We start from the raw sequence: 20,631 nt of genomic DNA on the forward strand, positions 1-20,631 counted from the left end.
TGTGTTCCAAAGGAACATGTGACTTGTAATTCTCTTCCGTATAGCTTTATTGCAGGCAAAATTTAAAGTGTAAAGCAAGGAGGTATAGGGACTTGAGCTCTTTTTTGCCTTTTAAAAAACAAGTTGTTAAGCATCAAGGTCGACAGTGCCAAATGATATGCATGCCTAGGCTGGGTGCGCTTGTAGACACAGAGGATTTTGGAGGTCAGAATTAAGTCTCTGGCCTTTAAAGTCCCTGATGACTTTGGTGTGTGGTAGCAGAAGTCAGCACTCTGCTGATAGGCGCAAGAGCCAGATTTTAGCTCTGCAAGGAAGACATGAGCCGAGTCCCACTCTGAGGCTTTGCTTTCTGGGCTCTGGACACAGGTGGGAGTATCTTGGGTGCACGAGACTTTGGGTGCTGGTGTTCCCCAGCACCAGACCCGAGTGTGAGCTGTCTCTGTCTCTGATGTGCTGTGGGTGTCTTGATTAGCGGTTTCAGGCAGAACCAGATCCAGTGCTGGATGTGAGTGCTTTGGTCCGAATTGCCCTTCCATCTGCATCCACTGAGAAGTGAGGAGCTCCTGTGTAGGGGCTCAGGAGCAACCTTTCTTCTCGGCCAGAATAAGGGTACTGCCACAGCAGGTGCAGTTTGTGACTCTCATATCTGGCATCTGAGGCAGGTTTGTCCTTCTGAGTGCCCTCAGTGTGCCCTGGGCTTCAGGAGCAGTGGAAGCTGCTGAAAACCGGGATGGTAATTTAGGTGTTTGCTAGTGCACAGTCCCTTTTGGCAGGCAGCACGATCTCCGCGGTGGCTCCAGCAGGAGCCCGCGTTTCGCAGAGCGTGGGGACGGGGCCTCTGCCCCGGGCAGCGTCTCTCGGTGGCTCCGGCTTCATTCGCTCGCACCGCACTCCAGCGCCTGCTCGGGGGGACAGTGGTTTGTGAAACATCTCCCGCGGCTCCGAGGCGGAGCGGCGAGCCCGCCAGGAGCCCAGGCCAGGAATGCGGTAGCGCCCGCTGGGCGGGCGAGGCAGGGCCGGTTTCCCTGCCCCACGGAGGCTCCGCTTTCCGGGAGGCGCTGCCGTGACCCTTGTACCCGGGCTGATGTACGGCTGCCGGAGCGAAGCAAAAGTGGGGCAGGGTCCCCGCACGCCTTTTGCCTCCCAACCCCCGGGGTTTCCGCCCTTTCCCCCCATCCCGTTGTGGCGGGGCGCGGCCCCGCTTCCTTCCCGCGGAGAGGGGCTGAAGGGCCCGAGGAGGGGGCGAAGCGGTAGCAGCACCGCGGACGCCGCCCGCATCCTCCTCCCCCCGTCCCGCTTTGCTCTTTACGCCGACGAGGGGAAACGGGGCCGGGCCGGCGTGTTGCTGGGTCTGGCGGTGTCGCCGGTTCTCGGGTCTCCAGAGGAGCCCGGGGGCAAGAGGGGAAGGAGTCAGGACCCGTGCAGCAGACGAGGGGCCTGGGGCGCACGCAGAGCGGTCGGGCGGTACCGTCACCTTCTCACTTCGCCGCTGCCGCCGGCGGGCGGGGGCCGCCAGGCGGGGGCCGGGGGCAGCGCGGTCCCCGGGCGGGCCGCCTCGCTCGGCCGCCGCGGGACTCGGTGCCCCGGGCGGAGGGGCGGTCCCGGGGAGCCCCGGCGGGGGCGGGGCAGCGGCGGCGGGCCGGCCCGGGGGCGGTCCCGGGGCGGGGCTCGGGGCGCGGCGCGGCGCGGGGGCGCCCGCCCGGCTCAGAGTGCAGGTGGCGGCGGCGGCGGCTGCACGGCTGGTCCCGTCCCGCGGGGCTCCGCTCCCGGCGCGGCGGCAGGTGCCCGGGGCATGCGGCGGCGGTAGGACGCGCGGCGGCGATGGACGGCCGGGGGCTGCCGGTGCCGCTGGTGCTGGGGCTGCCGCTGCTGCTGGGGCTGCCGGCGGCGGGGCGCGCCGCCTCCAAGGCTTTGGTGTGCCAGGAGATCACGGTGCCGATGTGCAAGGGTATCGGCTACAACCTCACCTACATGCCCAACCAGTTCAACCACGACACGCAGGACGAGGCTGGGCTGGAGGTGCACCAGTTCTGGCCGCTGGTGGAGATCCAGTGCTCCCCGGACCTGCGCTTCTTCCTCTGCAGCATGTACACCCCCATCTGCCTACCCGACTACACCAAGCCGCTGCCCCCCTGCCGCTCCGTCTGCGAGCGGGCCAAGGCCGGCTGCTCGCCCATCATGCAGCAGTACGGCTTCGCCTGGCCCGAGAGGATGAGCTGCGACAGCCTGCCGGTGCTGGGGGACACCGAGGTGCTCTGCATGGGATACAACCACACGGAAGCTACCACCCTGCCGCCTTTCTTCGGGAAGCCCACGCGCCCGGCCAAGGATGCGGCCAAAAACCTGACGCCTCTTGGCGGGCAGCGCTCCTCAGGGTCAGACTGCGGCCGGACCTGCAAGTGCAAATCACCCCTGATCCCCATCTCCAAGGAGTCGCACCCACTGTACAACCGCATCAGGACTGGGCAGGTGCCCAACTGCGCCATCCCCTGCTACCAGCCCTACTTTACACAGGATGAGAAGACCTTTGCTACCTTCTGGATCGGCCTCTGGTCTATTCTCTGTTTCCTCTCCACCTCCACCACCGTGGCCACCTTCCTCATCGACATGGAGCGCTTCAAGTACCCCGAGCGCCCCATCATCTTTCTCTCTGCTTGCTACCTCTTCGTCTCTGTGGGCTACATTGTGCGGTTGGTAGCAGGGCATGCCAGCGTGGCTTGCAACCCGGAGTACCACCACATCCACTATGAGACCACGGGCCCTGCCCTCTGCACTGTGGTTTTCCTTCTCCTCTACTTCTTCGGCATGGCCAGCTCCATCTGGTGGGTCATCCTGTCCCTCACCTGGTTCCTGGCAGCCGGCATGAAGTGGGGCAATGAGGCCATTGCTGGCTACGCGCAGTATTTCCACCTGGCCGCCTGGCTCATCCCCAGTGCCAAATCCATCACTGTGCTGGCACTCAGCTCTGTGGATGGCGACCCAGTGGCTGGGGTTTGCTACGTGGGCAACCAGAGCCTGGAGAACCTGCGAGGCTTTGTGCTGGCACCACTGGTGGTTTATCTCTTCACCGGCAGCCTCTTCCTGCTGGCTGGCTTCGTCTCACTCTTTCGCATCCGCAGCGTGATCAAACAGGGCGGCACCAAGACTGACAAGCTGGAGAAGCTGATGATCCGCATCGGCATCTTCACCGTGCTCTACACCGTGCCCGCCACCATCGTCATTGCCTGCTACATCTACGAGCAGCACAACCGGGAGGCGTGGGAGCGGGCGCAGAACTGCTCCTGCCCGGGGGACCCTCACCGCCCCAAGCCTGACTATGCCGTGTTCATGCTCAAGTACTTCATGTGCCTTGTGGTGGGCATCACCTCTGGCGTCTGGATCTGGTCCGGCAAGACGCTGGAGTCCTGGAGGCGCTTCACAGCCCGCTGCTGCCGGGCCAGGAAGCCCGCGGGCGCCTCTGTGTACGGTGAGGCCAGCCCGGCGCTGGCGGGCAGGACGGTGCTGCCCAGCATGGCCTCCTACCACAAGCAGGTCCCGCTGTCCCACGTGTGACCAGAGGGAGCCTCGGTGACCCCAGCTGCAGGGAGGAGAGAGTGGCAAAGACCCTGGGCCACAGAGGAGTGGGTGGCAGCTGGGCCACCCCCAGTGTCCTCAGCCCCACCGTGGCAGCGCTGCCCGGGACCAAGCATGTGCACCTGCAGGGCACAGAGCAGCTGCGGCCCCAGGCAGGGCAGGCAGAGGTGCTGCCAGCAACGTGTGTGCAGAGGGACAGGGAGGCCTGGAACCTGGCACTGCTGTGTGTGCTCCATTTGGGGTCTCGTGCCCTGTTTGGGGTCCTGGGGTGCTGTGGGCTGGTCAGGTGGCAGGTAGCCATCGAGCACTGATTTGTGTCCCCTCTGGGCTGGTCTTGCTGGTGCTGGGGTGAAGGGGAGAGCTGTGACAGGCAAGGTGGGGGGTGGCCCCCAGCCCTGGGTGGTGTGCTGACACCGTCACTGAGCCGCTCGCCAGAGCCTGGGGTATGCGAGGAGGCAAGGGAGAGCAGGGAGTGGGGGCTGCCTCCCTGCCGAGCACCTGGGCCTCCCAGGCAGAGAGGGACAGTGCCCCCAGGGTCCTAAGAGCCCCTGGGCACAGCTGCATGTTGCAGAGGAGAGGGACCTCTGGGGTGACGCTGCCGCTGGCCTCGCTCGGGCAGCGGCATGTTGAGTGGGAGGAGAGAGCTGTGCGGGCCGGGGGCTTCACAGGCGGTGGTGGTGCTGGAGGAAGGGGCTGCAGAAAGGAGCTGCCACCCCACACTCAGGACAAGCAGAGACGGGGTCCCGGCCATCTGCAGAAAGGGGAGAGCAGGTGACCCCAGAGGTCCCTTCTCCCCTGGGCGTGCATGTGCCGGCTTTCCCCGGGCAGGGGGCTCAGGGGCTGGGCAGGAGCTGGTGCTGGTGGGGCTCAGCTCTGTGGCACTGACTCCCAGGTTCAACCCACCGCTCCGCTGTGGGCAGCCACTGCCCGGGGAGCAACTTGTGCCGGAGAGCCAAGGGGCTGCTCAGTGATGAGGCTGCTGTCCCAGCCTGGCATTCACAGGGAGCCTGGAGCACCACTGGCTGCGCACCGAGCAGCCTCCCCCTGAGCTGCTGTGTGTGCCGGGAAGGGCTTGATGCTGCTCCATGCCTCTGCAGCGGGGTGGGTTTCTCGCGTCTCCCTCGGGCCCCTCCGGCTGCCTGGTGTGAGGTGGCACACAGTGCAGCCGCTGATGGTGGCACAGCCAGCCCTGCGGGAGCGGCTGCACCTCTGCAGCAGGCAGCGTGTGTCTGGGAGGCTCCGAGCCAGGCTGGCAGTCTGTCGCTCCTGGGGAGCGGCCGGGTTTACCAGCCAGCCAGCTTCCACACTTCTTGCTGCTTTTTTCAAAGCTGTGTCTGTCGGAAACGGTGAGAGTGTACAGTTACTTTAGGAAAACTCAGCAGAGCAGTCGTGTTCCATCCCTCCAGCTTTCCAAGCCATTTTTCCTTCCCCAGGTCGGGCAGCAGGGCACTGACAGAGGGGGTGCCTGGCATGAAGCGGTGCTGGCGGCTCGTTTCAGTAAGAAGGTGGTGGCGGTGGGGGTCCTGTTGTCAACTTTACTTGAATGCGCTGAGGGGCTGTGGCACAGAACAGGGCACAGCTGGTGAGAGGTGGCTGCCTCTGGCTTCAGCCTGCTTGTGAAAGCACCCAATTTGTAATTTCTTTTCCGCTGCCATAAGTGGTGATCACGTATGTAGCTTCCCAGCCATTGCTCAAGGCCTTTTTTGCCCTCCTTGCAGCGTGGCACTGTGACCCGGCCGCTCGAGCGTTGCAGAACAGCTACTGGCTTTGCTCCCGCAGGACTGCAAGGATCCGGGGTTGTTCTTAACACCCTCAGACCACTTCAGTCAAGGAGGTTTCCACCTCACTTTAAAACCAAAGCCTGGGAAGTGAGGAGGTGCTTGAGTGGCGTATCTGCTGATAAAGGCATTGCCAGGGCACTGTGTGAGTGTCTCCGGGGCATCAGCCCCGAGCAGCCGGCGGCGCAGGGACCAGGGCTCGGCAGGGACGGCTCAGCCGCGCAGGTCAGCGCTCTTGCGACACAGGGTTTGCTCCCTCCAGCCTGTTGCAGTGCTGCGCCGTGGCCAGGATTGCACCATGCTGTGTTACAAACTGTAAATAGTTGTATTATAGCTCGGTTTGTACATACAGGAGCCGTAGTGACCTTTGAAACGGGTTTGGGGCATCAGTGTTCTCAGCAGCAAGGCAGGTCGGGTGCAGGGACGCTGTGGGGAGTCTCGTGCTGTAATCCCGGGCATTAAATGACTCCAACCTGCTCCAATCCACCCCTCGCCGGACTCCTCTCTTTCTATAGTGCCTTTTGTAGATACAGCTAAACACACATCATGCAATACAATGAACAAAAACCATGTCAAAGGTGGTGTTGTTTGTTCCGTTGTTTGGGTTTTTTTTCAAAGTGCAACTGACTGTGTAAAGCTTTTTTTTAAAAAAAAAAGTCCAAGATTAGCTACAAACTGTTGCCTATTGAAAAATGCAAGAGCGTTTTTAGCTTTGATCTAATGGTAGGTTGATACAATCAACTTGTGTTTGAGCCTGGCTTCTCAGCAACAAGTGGCGGGTGGGGGAGAGGAGCTGTTGCCGCGTGTCCCGTGTGCTGTAGCCAATTTACATGTTGGTTTTTGCCTTATCCGTTAATGATGCTGTTGAGTGTTGTTTATATAACTGTATTATATTTTGTGAAAAGCTGAAGAAATTTTATTCAAAGAGAAGTATTGAGATTAGTTATTTATGAAGACAAAAAAAAAAAAGCGTGTGTTGTTTTCTTTGCTTTCGTTTCTGCTGGAGTATTAATTGCTATAAAAACTTAACTGTGGGGGTAGAAGGAAGCGTGTGCTGGGGGGCTGTGCCATGGCCCACCATGGCACCGCGTGTCCCGGCCTGGGTGCAACAACCGGGCTCTGCACTGAGCCGGGTTTAATCCTTGGGCTGCCATGGCTGGATGTGCCCATGACCTCACCCACAGTGTTTCCTTGACAGGCCAAGGTCACACCTTGCTGCTAGAAAGGGGTTAACTATCAACTTTTATTGGGATTCTGCAGTTTGCACAGTGTCAGTTCCTCGCCCTGTGCTGAGATCAGGCCCTAAAGAGTTGCTCTTTGATACTGTCGAGGCCAAGCAGATGACAGCTTTTAGTTTGAGTGATTCGAGTGGCCGATTGGAGGGTCCGTGTTGCCATCTGCCGTGTGCTCGCTCCTGTTGGGCGGAACAACTTTAGGAAGGACAGCAAGGGGTTAAGGCTGGCTCTGCGGTGACTAATGGTGCAGGACTCTGCTATCTAGTGAGGTGTGTAGGCACACGCCAGGTCCCACTAGATAGGATCTCTTACCTGGAAGCAGCATTCCCGCAGCCCTGATAAACCTGACAGCTGCACAGCCTGACTCACCTGGTGCCTCAGTGCTGAGGGATCTGCCCCCCATGCTCACGTACAGGCAGAACACGCTGTCAGGGGCTGATCCTGTCTTGCGTGGGGCAGCTGTTTTGGGCTGTGGAGGGGACAGGCGCCATGTCGGCACGAGGTTCTCACTGAGGAGCCTAATGCTGGTGCTGCTCCCCTGCTCTGTGTCCCCTTTGGTCACCGTAGGCCATCCTCGCAGCAGTCACTCACTGGCTTCCTTGGGGTTGAACAGTGCAGGTGCAGCACTGGCATGGGGAATGACTGGCTGGCAGCATGGGGACCACGTGGCTTCTCAAATAGGTTTTAATGCCACAGAGCAGAAGGTGAAGTGGTTATTTCACCTAAAATAAATGCCTTGTGCACAAAGGCAGCCTGAAACTTTCCTAATCCTGTGACAAGTAAGCCCATGGTCAGCCAGTTAAATGCTCTTGCCCTAGGGGTGATGTGTGTGTGGGGGTGTTAGTGAGCACATTACAGTCCCTTTGGCAGCATCCTGTAATTCACTGTGTATTGTCAAACAACTTTTTTGGTGCGAGTGTCATTTTCACAGATAATGTTACGGTAAGTGCTGCTGCACTGTTGTGCTGTGGGAAATCCCAGCTGGGTCCCGGGGCAGAGCTCACTCTGCCCACCCCCTGTGCAAGCTCTCGCCTCAATTGCTCTTCAGTCCTCTTCTGCTTGCTTAGATTATGCTTGACGCCTATACTCTTATCAAGAAGCGATGGTCTTGATATTTATTCCACCCCTGAAGTGCCTGTCCTCTTAACTGCCAAACCGAGCCTGGAGTAGTTCTCATAAAATTCCCTTAGAAACAAAACATACAGTCCCCTACACAGAGGGAAGGAAAGGGCCGCTGAAGCCCAAGGGCATCACGTAGGCCACACACACGTCTGTGACTCCCCTGCCCCTGCTGACCACTAACATGAGGCTCCTGTTGCTCTTGTTGGAGCTCACATTATCCTTGGTGGGGTGTAACATCGTTATTGTCTCTGCAAACAGTGTTTACTGCCAGATGGGGAGTGCTGCCCTGGAACTGAATGCAGGCAGAGGCCACCTCAATGCAGGTTAAATATTATTCAGCTGTCGGGTAAAGAGAAACAAGGTATGTCAACCGTATAGCTGGTTGCTCTTCCCTGTGAGCAGTGGTAGGTAACAATCTAATTCCAGTATTCTAACTACAGTTTTTCTTTTGCCTTTTTAAGAAAAGTGCTGCCAACGTATGAAGAATAGCGCAAAGTTACAGAGCATGCCCCCTCCTGCAGTTCATCGTCCTGCAGAACCACCTAAATGTAATTCCTTCTGAAACACCATCACTGTTCATCCCTTCAAAAGGGAGCTGTATAGTTTTACTTTTGGTTTACGTAAGAACTCCGCTGTGTTTTCCAGAATCTAACTCCTTTAGGGGGACCAGAGTGTTTGTTAAATGGAATTGCTATTTTCCTTTGCTTAAGGAGTTGTAGCTGAGCCCTGTTTAGCGTCTGCTGAATGGATCAAAATGCTATTGACAGTGCGCTCTGAGCGATGCTACAGTCGCACTAAAGCCAGTTAAGGTTCAGGGCAAAATTAAGTTTGCAGCAGCAGGTTCCTGCAGGATACGTTGCAGAGCAGCCACCAGCTCGAGGTGTCATTCACTTGCCATCCGGATCAGCAGGAGGAGCCTCCACCTCATTTGGCAAAAATAAGGTAAATTTGCACCCCAAGTTTGTAGCGAGCACCCTGCAGCTGAACGGCAGATGTGTCAGCAAAGCGCACCCAGACCCATCCCACACAGCTGAAGGCACCTGCAAGTGCTAAGGAAAGAAAAGCTCATTAGCAATTAGGTCACAAGTCAATCCAGGAGCTGGTCACTTGTAGCTTCCAATTTAGTGCTCCTCAAGGGAGGACTTAAAAAGCATCAACTGACCTCCAGAGAGACTGGCCCTACTTAAAGGCCATTGCAGTGCAAAGAAACTGTTGGTGAGTGGTTATTTGGGCAGCCTGAGTCAAATTCTAAATCCAAAGGACCCGCGGGAATAGCCAGGGAGCTGCACAAGGCTGTACCAGGCCCACAGCTGCCCCACGGCTCCCTCTGGGAAAATGAAGGCGAGGGGCTGGGACAGGCACCCCCTGGGGTTTTTCTTTCTTTTTTCATACTTGAGAGAAGCTGCAAAGCACCACATACTTTTGAAGGGGAATGAAATCAGACAGCTGTACAAAACACACAATTCACCTTTAACTTTAATTAAAATAGAGTTTATTAGCTTTTCTTTTAATACAAACATGAGAAAGGAAAACCACCTGAAGATGTAGCGTTATTTTCAAAATTGAATTGTGATCAATACCTGAAGTGCCAAGTTCCATGATTTGGAAGCCGGGGGCTGACATAATTGCATACTGCAAAAGATTATATGCATCACTGTAAGAGTTGAGTGCAGCCAGAGTGTGGGTTACACTCAGCCAGCCCCGCTCTCAAAGGCAGACAGACAGACAGACAGACTTGCTGTTCAGTGTAAGTTTCTGGGCCTTGGCTGGAAGAGGAAATGCACAAACCCCGTGCCATTCGGAGGGAGATCTGCTCCTAGGACAAACCGCCTAGAACCTATTTGGATCCAAGAAGGGAAGATACTACAAAGACTTGGAACAGGAAGAGTCTAATAATACTTATCCTGTTTAGAGTTCAGTTTCAGAGCCTGAAAGTAAGCTCCATTCCAGAGGCTCAGAAAGAGCAAACCCCAAGTCTCTAGAGTAGTTGCACAAGATTAAATTCATTTTGGAAAAAAAAAAAAAAAAAAAGGTTTTTATAGAAAGCTTTTTGATAATTCTCCATTGAACACAATATGTTTCAATCTACCATGTTAGGTAGTGATGAATTCTCAAACCCATTACTGTCTCACGATGAATATAAAGCCCTCCCAGGAATCAAAACCCCAAGGAGAGCGAGATGGATGCACACTGGCAGCTTTAGGAACTCCACTGCTAGAGCACAAGAGAGCGGAGTAGAACTCGGAGAAGCAGCGCTGCACACACGCCATTCACCACTGGATTGCTACACTGTTTGGGATGGTGATGATGTTTCCAGACCAACTTTCTCATTCAATGCCTCAGAAAAACATACAGATTGCATCTCTTCCAGAGCAGTTTAAGTCTTAGAAAATGAGAGAAGCACCATAATTCACAAGAAATGCAGCATGGACCCTATACATTTTAACAATACATAAAACCATATCTCAGCCCCAGTATACATTCAAAGTCTTTTGCCAATCTCTACTGGAGTGACTTAGTGGGTGCAGAGTTGGAATCCCTTCCTGCTGGGCAGCTTCTTGGTTATGAACAGATCACCAAAAATAGCAGCTTTTAGTAGCCAAACCAGGGAAAAGCCGTCAACACGTGTCTATGCTACTGTTTTCAGCTCCAAAGTGGCTTTATACTTTAAGAGTCCCATGTCTTGTCTTGTTTTTTGTTAGCACTGCATTGATCTGAAATACAAACGCAGTGAGACTCTGGATGACAGGGGAGAGGAGGGAAGAACATTGTAACTATAGTCATGTGGTTAGTGTTTGAATTCTAAAATTTAAAACTACTTATTATTAAAAACTTCAAGAGTTCACAGCTATAGGCCTACATAGTAAGCAAACATCTGTGGGGGAGAGGAGGAGATAAGTTTGTTTTTTGCACCTCTGGATACGTTAGAAGGAGGAGAGAGTTGATTTGACAACGGTCTTGTCTGTCTTTTGCACCAAGTATGCTCCTCAAGCTCTGGGCTCCCTGGGCTCGCTCACCCCTCTCCTCCTCGTGCTGGAAGACACCATCACCGCTGGCTTGTGTGCGTGGAGTGGTGGGATTCCTCCGATTCATAGGGATGCTGGTTCACGGTGCTGCGCCCTTCTCTCTCCTCAGGAGAGGATGGCATTAGAACGGCGGATACCAACCAAGTTATCAGCACTGAACGATCGCCTCATAGCAGCTTTTGACAAGTCTTTGTATTTGTCTTCACACAGCCGGGAGATAGCCTGGATACCATGGTCAGATACAAAGCGAAAAGCACACATTAGAAGAGCTAGAGTAGTTCAGGGAAGCTTTTACAAGCGTAATACCATCAGAGCAGGCAGTCTGTACCAGTGACGCTACTGGATTTTCTACCTCGAAGGACAGTAAATTAGAACTACTTTGGAGGGAAAATACTAAAGGGGTCTGTCCCCATGCTAACAAGAACCCCATCCATCAGTAAGTAAGCATAAAGAAGGTGAGTGGTTTCCCTATCAGACTATCTTCATTCTTTTAGCAGTCCCACTACCTAATGGAAAACTTGGATCCATTTCATACTTAGGAGTTTGTGGAAGTTATGTTCAAAACTGTACCTGGTAGTGAGATCTGCTGCGTGCAGCGACACAAAAATTGCATTTTAACAGCACAAAAATGCATGCAGCCATGGTTCAAACTTAAAAGGTTAGTGCACTCCCTTGGGCACTCTGCCCTTGGCCACTCAAGCCAGGGAACTGAAGTTCTCCTAGGACACCTGTGCTGCCTTTACCTCCTCCACATCCTCGCCCCACCGTGCTCTTCCCAGGACCACTCACATGGTCAGGTGCCTGAAGAGGTCCAAGATGGGAGGGCGGCCCATTGCTCGATGGCATGGCAATAGCCATGGCACTTTAATACAGCTATTAAATAGCAGCACATGTGGATAACTTAAATATTTAATGGCTTTTTCACCCACTTATAGCCTTGCCTCTGCTCTTCTTATCCAGCTAGTCAAGTAGCCTTTATTCTGGTGCAGCTATTCTAGGAGCAAGCCTAAGTATTTAAATCCTAATAACACGTGATTGTCCAGAAAATACTGTGTCCTCCCAGCAAGGCCTATTTCTGATGGGAGCCTTCAGGCACTACCAATGCAAATAAATAAGGATACCAGTAATAAAAGGGCCGAACTGAATCTCAGTCCTGAAGATGTACTTTCATTAATAATTTACCACCTATCACCAGATGAACTTTCCGAGTCCTGCAATCAGCTACAAGCCTGCACCTTCCCTTTAAGGCAGCACCCATTCAGCACAGCCCCGCGTTCTGGAAGTTCAAAAGGTGAAAAGCACTCCAAGCATGAATAAAGTCCTAAGTGTATTTTAAAATAATTATTTACATTTATTTCTGCCGACCTTCTGGAGGCATGCATTTGGCTCAAGAGTGGCGTTCTTTGAGACACTGGCTGCCTGAGCTCCCGGTGCAAGACCAGACAGACTCTCCATCCTGTTTTAATGCTAGCACATCAATCATAAAGCAACCTGTGTTGACATATTTAGCCTCAGTCGCCCATATGGTGTAAATCAGTTTTCAATCCCTGGAATACTAATTCACTGCTTCGTACAGGCTCCTACCAATGGCTTGTGTGCATATAACTGAAAGGTGGAATGAAAAATTTTAGCAAATGGTTTAGATATCTAGCACATTTTGGAATTAAAAAACCAAAATGTCCTATATACATGCATTATGGCAAATCACATACTGTACTGAAAATGACTTTCGTTTAAATACCAAGCCCCCGGTGCTAGCAAAGAAGAAACAAAACAGGCTCACAATCTGTAAATCATCCACTTATGCCTGGGCACTGAGCAGTTCAGTAAACAATTTCCTGTGCAATATGAACTGCCCTACAACCACATTTACAATTAGTGACAGTGTTAGCTTAAAGTGCAACAAGGGTGAGACAAAGCAGAGGAGCTGCATTGCTTAACTTTAAATAGAGGAATTTGTAGGCACATCATACCTATCATTCCAAAGGACCAGGAGCGATCGCACTTATTCCCAAAGTTCAGCCACTTCTGGGATGAAATTAAAAAAACCCCTGGCACTTGGTAGAATTACTGGGGGTGGGCAATAGAACAATATAAGCCAAGAATACCGTAGCACACCCCTCTTTGAAAGGGGCTATGATATCAGTGTACACAGGGCCTGCGGTAATGCCTTTGAAAGGTCAACAAAACAACATGCAGAGTCATCAATTAAACCTGGACAGATGAAAGGTTGCATTGAGCCAACAAGAAATTTTGCTTGGGAACCCAGGTAATTTAGATATTTTCAAAGTGTCTTACATCGTATCTCCAACAACTAGGAAGAAAGACTGACTCTGCAAACGCTTAAGTGTTTTAAAATGAGCGTTCACAGCAAAGAAGGCTGCAGGGGCTTGGAGAAGGGCAGCCCTTCCCGTTGAGCAAAAGGGGCCAGTGATCTGTATTTACACTCCTCTGGACATTCTGAAGGGCTCCTAAGAAGGGGCTATTCCAAAAGTTTATCTGAAAGCAACATCTCTTTGGAAAGGCAGAGGTTCTAGAAGTCGTAAAAAGAAACATTATTTCTGCAGCTGTCCCCAGACAAATGGTTTATTAAACCATGAGAGCAGTAAGAGCGCTCCCTCTAAATATAAAAGCAGCTGTGCAGTAGGATGCAGTGGGAAACCTTCAGCTGGTAGTATTTAGAAAGGTCTGAGTGTGACTGTCTCTAGGTGCTTGGAATACAGACTGTGACCAGGGAAGGACAGACAATCCATTACATATGACACTAATCTTTTCAATCTTAAGTAGCCTAGTGAGCTATGGTTCCCAAAATAACATCCATTTTATTTTGTGATCTGCTAGACTTCTGTAATCTCTGTCCCTTCCTTTCTTCAGAATACTAGCTTAGCCTAGGCGTGGTTTTACAGAGTGCGAACCGTAGTTATAAAGGGGTTAAATTAGCTTGTAATACACTAACCTAAAAGCTTTTTAGTTTTTCTAACCGCCACTTAATATGATTAGCAACACATGCTCTTACTCCACACACAGAGTCCCAGCTCAGCCAGTCCCAGACCATTACCTCCAGTTTCTGTGCCCTCTCTTTACTGAGAGGCTCCAGCAGAAAGCTCAGGTTATTGTCATCTGCTAGGGAGCGAAGATCGAAGTAGTATTTGGCGTAAACACTGGCAGGAACGTTGATATTAAACTGCAGTAGCTCCAGGAAGTGTCTTTCCATCTCATTCCTAGGAGGCATAATGGACAGAAGACAAAAGGAAAAGAAAAAAAGATAGTTTTAGCTGGCTGAAAACCCTGAAGAGACCTCAAGCTTGTTTTAAACCCAGCAACTTTGAAATAGTCATCGAGAGCTCGGCATTATTAGTTTCGAGAGACAGGTCATTCACTAGTGCTCAAAACAAGGTGCAGCTTTTGAGTCCTGGCACCTCCGGCTCGCAGAGACACGTAGTGCCCTGTCGTGCACCCGCTCGGCTGACCGCGGAGGTTCATTCTTCGGAGTTCCATTAGTGCAGCTGTACAATTCACGCGCCTTTCTCACTCTCGTACGGCCCCACACTATAGTGATCAGATGAAAGGAATGATGTATGCTGTTTATTAGCTCTGAAGAACTTGCAGACATTTTCACCGGGCTGATAACAGGAAGGGGGTTTATTGAAGTAGAGGTGGACTAACAAAAGGAGTAGGCAGATCACCACGGCAACAAATGGATCTATGAAGAGCTGCTGCTATTATCTCACAGAAAAAAGCCTCTTGAAGCAACATGGATTCATCTCCAATAAATAAATAAATAAGCGGCATTAGGTGGGAGAAGGAATTTTCTCCTCAATAGCATTAGGCAGGATAACAAAGTACTATGGCAAAGGGCACTGTCCGGTTTTTTACTCACTCGTCTATTTTCACTGGGCAAAATATTTGGAGGAAAGTGGGGAGAAAGCCAGGACGTGACAAAGGCTGCTGTACCTACTGTACTGTGGGCAGCTGAACTGGAGATGGTTTTACAAATTCACCTAAAAGAAACTGGTGCTACCCAAACCACGCAATTCAGTTCAACCCTAACGACCTGTCTGTACAGAATTTAGCAGCTCTTTAGGCCAACTCTGAATACCGCAGAACATAAGTTGCACAAATTCAGTGCCAAGGCTGTTGTTGCTTTTTGGGAGATTTTAAAATGGATGTTTTACCTATCAGAAGGGGGGATAAATCAAGGAATCATCCAGGTTGCGTCTTGTATTGGATGGCAGGTCTCAATATGAATAGCAGCTTTGTGCTTGTTTCTAGTGTGGAAGACTTGAGTACCATTGAACCTAGTGCCAAAATTAATTTCCTGTTCATATGGTCATAAGCCTATAGAAATGTAAATCAGATAATGTTTTGATGATCAGCTGATCAGAGCTTGATTTACCCTGTGAATAAATACTCTTCACTGCCCCTTTTGTACTCACTACACTAATACATTTTAATTGTGTAAAAATACAATTCTTCATTGGATTAACAAGTCTATTAACAGTGGTTTAAAACCTGCGAAAGGATAATGCCCACGTGTTTTCTGTGCCTTATTTACAAATATATGTAGCCAAAAGAATGAACAGCATGTGTCCCCTCACAAGCAATCACAGCAAGATTAGCAGCTGCACCGTTAATTTTTCAGTGATTACGGATTCAACCTCATCAAAGCAAGCAAGTTTTGACAAAGGATGACTCCCAAATATCAATTTAATTTCCTTTGATTTTTTTTTTACCATTAGAAAGAAGTGCAACAAAACACGAACCACCCTCCTCCAAAAACCAAAAGAAAAACCCCTTTCAGTAAAACACCCGCCTTTGGTCAAATGAGAAAGGGCTTCAGGTTAGTGAGATCATTCTATACGTAGAGCTGAGAGGAAAACGCACAGAAAATTCACAGACCAAACTTGCCACCAGTCCTTGTACCTGGTGGAGTCCTGCCAAACAATCTTCAGCTGGGGAGCTGCTGGGGCTTGGGGTGGATTTTTTGGCAGCATCACCAACCACCTCCAACGTTCAGATGCAACCAGGCCTGAAATCCCTTGCCAAGTTCTCTCTCAGTAATGCTTGTATTCAGAATACCTAACACCATCAAGTGATGAGTTAAAAAAATATTGAAACTACTAAAGCTGACAAATAACTATAGTACCAACTATTAATTGAAAGCAGACCTATAAAATTTAAACTCAATTTTGCTGAGTATTTGAAGCAGTTTTCCAAGGCCCTGATGGTGGTGACATTATCCACCCTGGGGCAGTGAATTCTGCCAAGCTGCAGCAGTGTGGGGCTGGGCACAGACACCCCAGGCCACTGCCAGAAAGGGGGTGCTCAGTTTCTGCCCATACCTAAATTCAAAGGTCTAAGTCATTGCAAACGAGATTACAAAAATCCCATCTTCAAATCAGGGAAAAAAAATAAGCCTAATTCAGTCTATTTTCCCTACCACCATCCTCGCTTTGAAAATGTTAAGTACTGGCAATTTCAGGAGACCCAGTATCGGCAATAGAGAACAAACATTCTGCAAGTTACAGATATTTTCAGTGCTATCAATTTGATTTTCCCCAAATAGGGCTAGAAGAAGAGACATCAAAAAGAGCAAGATGGATACTCCAGCACTCCCAGCATCGCCGACCCCACTCCAGCCATCTCGGAGTTATTTGCAGCAGCGCTTCAAGTGCGTTCCTCCCAGAGACCAGCACTGGGAGCCAGGCTGAGTGAAGATGTACATTGTATAACATCACTAATTGTGCTTTCCTGAAAGCACGGCCCGCACAGCCCTGCGTTTGGAGACAAAGAACTCCCAGGCAAGGGGTGCGTATAAAACAAGGTGCTGTGATTGCTGTTGCTGTTTGTGATGAGAAATAACTTGAGTAACACAAACTGGTTTGGTGCAGGTAACTCCCCTGTCTTTAGACATGCTGCCCCCCAACCTAAAAGGAAGAAAACAGAATATTCCTTCTTCTAAAGAGTCCCAGATAAATAATTACTGTATTTGAAACGCTAGCTTTAGGCTGAATCCAGGGAAGAGAGCTTGGGGCAAGAACAGATCTCTCACATAGGCTGTGTGCAGATCTCTGCCACCTCAGTCTGCTCCCCTACGAGAACTGTTACTGCGTAGGCCTGGACACTCCCAGTCACAGCACAGTGTGATAAAACCCAAAAACACAGAAAATGAGAGGTTTTTAAGGCCAGAAAGCCCACTTCTAAGCTAGTCTTCTAGCATTTCTACCACTCCATTAACGAGGGAAATAGGGAAACAAGCTGGCAAATAGAATTAGAACGAACAATAATGCTGACATCTCCAAGTTCTCAGAGATAGAACTTTGTGAGAAGAAATTTAACGTGACATCTAATGGGCCAAATGCACACCACGAACACGCCTCCAGCCTGCAGGATGAGCCTGAGCCACAAGGCTGAACGTCCTCTGAAACCGCAGAAATCGTGCACCGAAAACAGAGAGCAGATCCCAAACTTCTGAAAAACTGAAATCTATATCCAAGGCAAGAATATACACAAGGAACAGCCTCACGTGAACAAGGAGTAGTGAGATGGAGGATTTTGTTCTCAGTGCTGTAGGTGAGTCTAACAACTCACTCAAAGAGGATGAGCTGTAGCAGTGGCTGGATGTGACACGTGGAGCCACAGATTCCAACACAAACGACACTTGTCTGCCAGCAGCAGCGGCTCAGAATCCAGACCATGAGATACTTAGGCCTTAGCCATACACAAGAGTAGACACGTAAGTCACGAGTTATGGCTTACCTTCCAGTTTTTCAATTTCTAAACCAGAAAAGCGAGGGTAGAAAATTAGTTAACTTTTTCTAGAAAGACTCTTGATAAGACTACAAAATTGGGCACTTTAGAGTTACACCAATACAAAAATTAGTGGAAACAAGCAGCTGGTCCCATGGCGTATCACTGGGGGAAAGAAATCTAACTTTGAAGTTACTCACCCAAGTCAGCAGAAATATTAATATAGATTTGCCTCCAAGTAGGGTGACCCAGAGTTTCTCAGGTTAAAATGGGAGTGAGGCCTGACACCAGATCTACGTCATGTATGTGTATCAGAGCACCAGACAGACATTTTACCAATATGATCACAAAAAGTGCCATTCTAAAAAATACCCAAACACCACAGATTAGCCAAACCTTGCAACTTACATGTCCTCAACAGTAATGTCCTTCAATATTTGGCAATAATCCACGTTCCACACAGCCTGATCATCCCAGACTTTAGAAGCCAGCAGAATAGCTCCTAGGACTATCCTCTTCCAGTTACTCGGGCATATGTCAATCTCTGCATAAGTTAAAAGCCTTTCCAAATAAACCTAGAAAAAGCAAAAACAATTTCATGTGTTTAATTAAGACCTGGCACTAAGTTCTGAGCTGCAAGCATGCCAGTTCAATATGACTATTTTATCCCACTGCCATTGAGTGTATCAAAATAAGTCTTAGTAATTACACTTTAGAATCCAAACTTTCAGGAGTTACAGGTTCCATTGTTTAGCACGATACAAGCACAGAACCACCAAGATATACAATAAAGATACTGAAGAATCATCTCTGAGCAACGAGCAGTGCTGTTTCAGCGAGACACCAGCAGGGTTCTGTCTGTCACAGGGTCACTGACGGGTTCTCGTTGGGGCCTATCGGGGACAGTCAGTCACTCGGCATCACCCCAGCCTTTCATCACGGTGACGGGTCAGCACTTGGAGCTGAACACACAGTGCTAAAACCTGCACAGAGCTCTGCAGTCACAGGATGAAGATGCATTAATTGCTATCTTTCCACAATGAAAGGTGTTATGGTGCTATTTCTGCCTTACCCTGTAAGGAACAGACTTCACTCCTCCACCTACAGTCCATCCTCTGCTTTCATCTACATCCCCAACTGCTTAGATAGTGAGCGATACCCAAGGCCAAAGACATGTCTTGGTCTTTTACTCATTCCTCCCATGTAACCTCAGATCAGCCCAAAGATGTTGAATCAGTCCCTTAAAAGCTTTCTGCTATTTCCTATAATGATCCATGTACTAAATAATTTACACTTTAAAATTTGAATATAGATTGATTTTAAAGTTCTACTCCCTAAATTAAGTCCAAGGTCCTATTGAAGCCTCAAATAAACTAGTGGGTGCAGGAAGCTGATGTACAGGTCTAAGGGCAGGTCAATCTTTATTACTGGGGTCTCCCTGTGCTTCATTTCCATCCTTTGCTTGTACCTTCAAGTAGATTAAAGGTGTTCCTGTAATAACAGAGCCATCTAGTGGCAAAATCCACTTTAAAACTCTACTTTTTGTAAACAGTTTGGCTGGTTAGCTTGCCCAGGATTAGCTCTCATGTTGGTCTGTCAAAATTGCTTGCATGTCTTTGGCAAAGCAAAAACCTCAAACTACTTTCAGAGTTTCAATAGCTCTAACTATCCCACCTCTTTAATGACTTATTTCCTTATTAGAGTCCTGCAAGCTGAGTTTGCTTAGTTGCCACATTGTCTTTTGGTGACAGTTCTGTTCTCCTTTCAGACTGTTTTTCAGAAAGAAGCCGCAAGGAAGACTGAAGTCTAGTACACAAGTGCAGTTTAAGAGATTGTCTAATAGAGCAATTATAAGTTGTGTTTTTTCTTGCCCTTTGTATACTTCTATGTATATGCATGTGTGTTCCTAGTACCTCCATGCCAGCTGGTGAAAAGAGCTGCAGCCTCTTTGGTTTAATTAAAAAACAAGTTTGACAGAAAGGTGGCAATGCTTGAGGGCCATCATAATGAGCAAGTTCAGCTCCTGGAGTTCCTACGGGGCGTTGTTACTTGCACTGTTCTCATTAATATGAGCTCAAAACTCCCACTTTCCCCTCCACACAAGCGAAATAAAATACATCTTTGTGTCTGATCTTTTTATACCCAAATATGTACAGTGTCCCACTGTTTTGCCTTTCTAAGCTTCTTCAGCAAGTTATACATTATGAAACAATGTTCCATGGGACAAATAATTAATCATTACATATTAATACATAGAAAAGGTAAGTTCCTTTGTAGTTAACCACTTCTGTGACTACTTAGTAATGTTCTCTAATGAACTCGCCTCTACAGTATCTTCATTATTAACAAGGTTTCATGAGATAGCGTAACTATCTAAATGTCAGTTCAGCCCAGTTCACTCATAGAGGAAAAAAATTAACCAAGTTTTCCAAAAGCTCAAGTTCCAGCATCTCTTACCAGTGTCACTATTGCACATTCAGCTGTCAGCTGCGCGGCACTGAAAAGCGTCCGAACAAAGCGGTAGATGTGCTTGTGGTCGGGGTCATGCTTGTAGTAGTCGTCTGGAACTTCTTCCCGCTGAAAGAAAGTTCTGAGTTACCGAAAATCTGTCTTGCTTAATATTGACTGTAAAGATCAGACACACAGGGTTGTTTCTTCTCACTGAGCAGAAGCGTATACAGCCCCTTCCTGTCACAGAACAAAACTGAATGAAGCCAGACTTGTGATACTCTGAATATTCCAAACAAAATGCAATCCCTTTAGCTGATAATATGTTTGTCTTGAACACTTTTTTGATCTGTAAGGCTGATGGAAAAGAGCATGAATTACCATCATTACTACAGGTGCTAACTATTATTGATGGAACATTTTATGGACTAAAAGAGATTCCCTGCAAGGAAATCACAAACATGTACACACCAGAGAAACACTGGCTCTTCAAAAGGCAACGTTAAGAGACTTCACAAGATTCCTCTTCCAGCTGAGGAAGAGCTGAAGAACACATGTCAATAATTCTATCACAGGCAGAACTGGAAGGTAACGTGTGGTGTCTTCGCAGGCCTCGTTCTTGAGAGATTCCAGAAAGGCAACAAAGCTAACAGCTAGGTTTACCTGTGACACCATGCAAAACTTCTTCTCAATACAGGG

At 49.6% G+C, this 20,631-nt stretch overlaps 2 protein-coding genes and 1 long non-coding RNA gene across 3 annotated transcripts in view; 2 read left to right on the plus strand and 1 right to left on the minus strand.

Moving 5' to 3' along the window:
* Positions 1–1,715: 1,715 nt before the first annotated feature.
* Positions 1,716–3,740, plus strand: FZD5 (frizzled class receptor 5). Its single transcript, XM_065069406.1, has one exon. It carries the CDS (start codon positions 1,822–1,824, stop codon positions 3,550–3,552), a length of 1,731 nt encoding a protein of 576 aa, XP_064925478.1. The 5' UTR covers positions 1,716–1,821; the 3' UTR covers positions 3,553–3,740.
* Positions 3,741–9,183: 5,443 nt separating this feature from the next.
* CCNYL1 (cyclin Y like 1) overlaps positions 9,184–20,631 on the minus strand; it is a 31,319-nt gene continuing 19,871 nt past the window's right edge. The window contains exons 7-10 of the mRNA XM_065069408.1: positions 19,942–20,061; positions 17,893–18,059; positions 13,793–13,955; positions 9,184–10,956 (exon numbers count right to left, since the gene is read on the minus strand). Coding sequence (XP_064925480.1) covers positions 10,840–10,956; positions 13,793–13,955; positions 17,893–18,059; positions 19,942–20,061 — 567 coding nt within the window. The 3' untranslated portion in view covers positions 9,184–10,839. The remainder of the gene's footprint in view (positions 10,957–13,792; positions 13,956–17,892; positions 18,060–19,941; positions 20,062–20,631) is intronic.
* LOC135579898 (uncharacterized) lies at positions 16,404–19,464 on the plus strand. The gene is made up of 2 exons (XR_010473803.1): positions 16,404–16,542; positions 19,253–19,464. It is a non-coding gene; the product is annotated as an uncharacterized LOC135579898 (long non-coding RNA).

This window comes from Columba livia, chromosome 7, assembly GCF_036013475.1.
Source record: "Columba livia isolate bColLiv1 breed racing homer chromosome 7, bColLiv1.pat.W.v2, whole genome shotgun sequence".
Lineage (NCBI taxonomy): Eukaryota > Metazoa > Chordata > Aves > Columbiformes > Columbidae > Columba > Columba livia.